The 4,843-nt window shown below is 35.5% G+C and overlaps 1 protein-coding gene across 1 annotated transcript; it reads left to right on the top strand.

The window, feature by feature from the left end:
- The first annotated feature begins 364 nt into the window (after positions 1–364).
- Positions 365–2,407, top strand: LOC140841148 (GDSL esterase/lipase APG-like). The gene is made up of 5 exons (XM_073208361.1): positions 365–663; positions 1,048–1,178; positions 1,342–1,575; positions 1,676–1,931; positions 2,019–2,407. Exons 1-5 carry the CDS (start codon positions 426–428, stop codon positions 2,213–2,215), a joined length of 1,056 nt encoding a protein of 351 aa, XP_073064462.1. The 5' UTR covers positions 365–425; the 3' UTR covers positions 2,216–2,407.
- The last annotated feature ends 2,436 nt before the right edge of the window (positions 2,408–4,843 follow it).

Here is a 4,843-nt window from a genome sequence, read left to right as displayed (position 1 = left end):
TAAATACTTGATCGAGTCGAGTCGAGCTAGGGCGGTCATGTTCTTGATAAACTAGTCGTGTTTCAATATAGCATGCACTAACCAAACTCAACTAAGCTTGCGAGCTGGGATATTGAGACTAACTTCATATATTTTCTTGTGCCAAATATATTAACCATATTCTTACAACTACAAGTAGATCAGAAAATTTGTACTCGAAGAAATAGAGGATATATATGCATTTACTAGAGTGCAATGCTTTTAATGTCTCAGAACCACTTCTTTAACAAATCATTAATGGCGATCCCAACGCTCAACTCCCTTATTCAACACCAAGGGCACTGAGCATCAAACTCCATGTGCATATAAACATCCTGCCTTAAAGTCCGAAATCTCATGATCTAAAAGTTCTTGAAATTCACATATTTTCGTAAAAAAAATAACATATGGGGTTTACTTTGGTCTGTGCATTGGCTTTTGCCATTTTGTGCAGCTGTGTTAACTCTCAGAGCCTTTCATTGGTTCCTGCGATCATCACATTTGGCGATTCTGTGGTTGATGTGGGAAATAATGATTATGTTCACACCATTTTCAAGGCCAATTATCCACCTTACGGCAGGGATTTCAAGAACCACGAAGCTACAGGAAGGTTCTGTAATGGGAAATTAGCCACGGATATTACTGGTAAATCTTGCTTTTAGCGACCTCATTACGTTCAGTGATCAACATATTCTGTCACAGATCCCATGATTTTGTCACAAATCATGCTGATTCCTCTAACTAAGTAGATTCATTCATATATATATATATATATAATAGTCTGACTAACTTTCATTACAAGTTCAAATTTTTTTTATTAGTTCATGAAAATCGATGACATTTGCTAAGGAAACTAAATGGGATGTTTGATTTTAACAAAATTCAAGATTTTGAATTCTTCAAAGTCGTGACTAGCTATAAATAATAGTAGTATGTGAACTTGTACAAATTAAACTTAGCTAATTTCCAGTGAAACTGAGGCATTTGCTGAAGAAATGGGACTCTTGTGTGTATATTTGACTGATGCAGCTGAAAATCTTGGATTTACGAGCTATCCGCCGGCGTATCTCAGTCCACAGGCAACCGGAAAGAGCCTTCTTATAGGAACCAATTTTGCTTCCGCAGGATCTGGATATGATGATCGTACAGCCCTTCTAAGTGTGAGAATATCATAATAAAATCATGCCAATGTCACTACTATCTCTTTCTGAGTACACCAAACAAGTCATTTGACACTCCATTATATAATTTAATTAATTTATTCAAGTATTTATCAACCATTTATTAACTAGGAGCTGGATTAAATTATCTATATATTTGCAGCAAGCAATTCCATTATCGCAGCAAATACAGTACTACAAAGAGTACCAAGGGAAGCTAAAAAGTGTAGCTGGAAGCAGTCAAGCAGCATCAATTATTAGTGGTGCCGTGTACATAGTGTCGTTTGGAAGCAGTGATTTTGTTCAGAATTATTATGTGAACCCTTTTCTCAACAAAGCCTACACTCCCGATCAGTACTCTTCATATCTTGTTGGCATCTTCACAAATACAATCAAGGTACAAATAAGTTTTATATATACTCTGTTGCGTGTGCGTGTGCGTGTGCGCAAGCATGTGAAAAATGAACCCTGGATCTTGGCTTGTATGTTTGGAACAGACTTTACATGGGTTAGGAGCAAGAAGAATTGGGGCGACTTCACTTCCACCAACAGGCTGCCTCCCTGCAGCAAGAACCCTATTCGGTTTCCAACAAAGCGGCTGTGTATCCAGGCTCAACAGCGATGCTCAATCTTTTAACAAGAAGCTCAACTCGGCGGCAAAACAGCTGCTGAAACAACTTCCAGGCCTCAAGCTCGTTATTTTCGACATCTACAAACCTCTAAACGACATCATTTCAAATCCTGCCAAAAACGGTACCAAGAATCAACATTCCCTAACCGGCGTTGGCAATAAAAATACATTCCAAGATTAATCCCGTTTTTGTTGTTATTGTTTTGTAGGGTTCAAAGAAGCAACGAAAGGTTGTTGTGGGACTGGCACGGTGGAGACAACGACGTTGCTTTGCAATCCCAAGTCGATAGGCACCTGCAGCAACGCGTCCGAGTACGTGTTCTGGGACAGCGTGCATCCGTCTCAGGCTGCAAATCAGCTTCTCGCCGACAGCTTGATCATTCAAGGGATCGGTCTTATTACTTGATCGATTGATTATAATGAACTTATTGCATCCGATCCATTATGTTTGTTTTCTTGTTGTTCTTCCTGTTTTGTTTAGCTTGTTCTTTACATGATATAATATTGTCTACGACGATAAGGGCCAAATAGGTTTGTCATCTATTTGTAATAAACACGTCAATATGTTATAAATCAAATCATCAAAAGTTTATAAATACATCTCTACACTTCATTTTAAGATAATATAAAGTTTTTGAACTGAATTTCATTACTTTGTATGACTTTTGAATATTTATAATTTTCAATTGCCATTTGGAATTTTGGATTGAGTTATTTGAAACTCAAAATCAATTTATATTGGGTAGATTGCAAATCCAATATTTATTAATTGGAAAAAACTTGTGTGAGACGGTCTCACGGGTCGTATTTTGTGAGACGAATCTCTTATTTGGGTCATTTATGAAAAATGTTATTTTTTATGCTAAGATTATTATTTTTTATTATGAATATATTAGTAGGGTTGACCCGTTTCACAGATAAATATTCGTGAGACTGTCTTACAAAAGACTTATTCTTATTAATCTAATCAAATGCAATTATAATAATTTTAAATGAATTTGAAATTATATTCAGTGAATGTTCGCAAAAAGATTATGTTTTTACACAAGTTATTAACTTTATAAATTATGAAAAGTTGCTAAAAATCATAAGTCGGTAACAATGTTTTCATAACCGGACTAGTGATCAAACTGATATGCCTTTAAATCCTGAATGTAAGTCTTACTTTTGGATTAAACAAAAAATATCGGATAAGAATGTTGAGAAAGAATTTCCATTTCTGATATTCTAATTAAGTTGAGCAAAACAAAAACAAAATATAGGGTTTAGAAACACCAAGCTTGTTCCCAAAAATTCGGGCCGAAAGCCTAGCTAGCCCACGATTAAGGCCCGTTATTTAAAAACTGGACCCGAAATTAGGCCATTCTGGGCTAGGCTAGTTGGATGTCAAGCTAAAAGTGGATAACTTGTGGGCAATATAGGTTTCCATGGCCAAATGGTTTCCTTTCCCACAAAGAAGTTGGTTTCCTTTCCATGACCCGAAATTAGGCCATTCTGGGCTAGCCCACGAGGAAAAGGGGTTCACCGAGATGTATGCTCAAAGTGGATATTCAAAAGGCTTACGAAACTGTGGACTAGGATTTCCTAAAAGAGGTACTCACTGTCTTTAACTTTCCGGCAAGACTTATTGATTGGGTCATAGAGTGTGTTACCTCGGTGTCATTCTCCATTGCAATTAACGGGCATATGAATGGGCATTTTGAGGGTAAACGTGGGCTGCGCCAAGGGGACCCTTTATCACCAATCTTGTTCTCCATATGTCTTGAGGTACTATCAAGAGACCCTTTATCACCCTTTATCACCAACCTCGGTGTCATTCTCCATTGCAATTAAAGGTTCTCCATATGATTATCTTTGAATTCGGCTTGTGAAAGCCCTGGGTATGCCCAGTGTATTTGTATCTCAAACTTTTTACCCATTTTAATGAAAAATACTTTCATTAAAAAAAAAAGAAAAAAGAAAACAAACGTAAAATAAGAGAAACGCCATTTATGACCAATACAAACTAATATAACCAACACACTTCTTTAAGCTTGAAATGTAAGAATGAACGCCGTTCCTTGCTCGAGCTTTTGGTAAAAATGCCAGATGAGTCGTATATGTGTTTGATGAGTTGTGAGGCGAAAAATTAAAAATAAGTGCTTTTATTACAGTAAATAATTGTAAACTTCGGGTCACAGATTAAAAAATACATAAAGACATCGATAACAAGTAAACACATATTTGAAATTATTACATATTCATTCAAAAAATATGAAATATTGTGCTCTAAAAAGCGATTACTTAATCGAGCTTAAGTGTATTAAAGCTTAAACGATATAGAGCGCCACTTAATATAGTTTGACCTTTTTGAATATTACTAGAAAAATGCACGTGCGTTGCACGTAAAAACCTAAACCGCTGAAAATATATGTACGAAATTTTGATAATATTTAAATGAATTAAAACATGGTTAATAACATTTATCAAATAAAACAAACTAAGCCATAAAAAATAAAAAATCATGACCATAGACGGTATATGAATCAGAGAAATTATCTTATCCAATTGACACACTTTCCAATATGCTTCTTGGTTGATTTTGACAACTCAAAAACTCTTTGTCCAGGGACGGATCCAAAATGATATGTTTGGGGGGCCCGGTCTACCTCAATTCCTGAACGTAGAAAAAATTCCAAGAATCCTTGTCTTTCCTTCTGACGTGTCTCCGAACTCGCGTCCCACAATATTTCACTCGTCAGTCGACAATATAGCAGATGTTTTGCAAAAGGTTATTATTTCAAATGGCTTTCTTGATTGTGTTTGTATTAACCAACTATAAAGGTTTTAAGTTGGGACTATGTAAAAGCCCGTTATTTAGGTTTTCAAAAAAAAAAAAAAATTGCAGAACAATGTCAAAAAACAGCGTATAAAAAGAATTAAACATGGACCATATGTGTAAACCTCGAAAGTCTTTAACCATTAGACTAATTATAGATACTTAAAATTTTGATGGGTCAAATAATATATATACTAAATAATAAAATATATCTTA

The sequence above is a fragment of the Primulina eburnea genome, chromosome 9 (assembly GCF_022965805.1).
Source record: "Primulina eburnea isolate SZY01 chromosome 9, ASM2296580v1, whole genome shotgun sequence".
Classification (NCBI taxonomy): domain Eukaryota; kingdom Viridiplantae; phylum Streptophyta; class Magnoliopsida; order Lamiales; family Gesneriaceae; genus Primulina; species Primulina eburnea.
Note: the sequence above shows the minus strand (reverse complement) of the source record. Positions and strands in the feature narration are given on the sequence as shown.

Bases quoted from the DNA above. Each gene is read 5' to 3' on its own strand.
- LOC140841148 (XM_073208361.1), top strand. From the start codon at position 426: ATGGGGTTTACTTTGGTCTGTGCATTGGCTTTTGCCATTTTGTGCAGC. The intron at 664-1,047 runs GTAAATCTTGCT...TGACTGATGCAG, and splicing joins ATTAGCCACGGATATTACTG to CTGAAAATCTTGGATTTACG. The intron at 1,932-2,018 runs GTACCAAGAATC...ATTGTTTTGTAG, and splicing joins TTCAAATCCTGCCAAAAACG to GGTTCAAAGAAGCAACGAAA.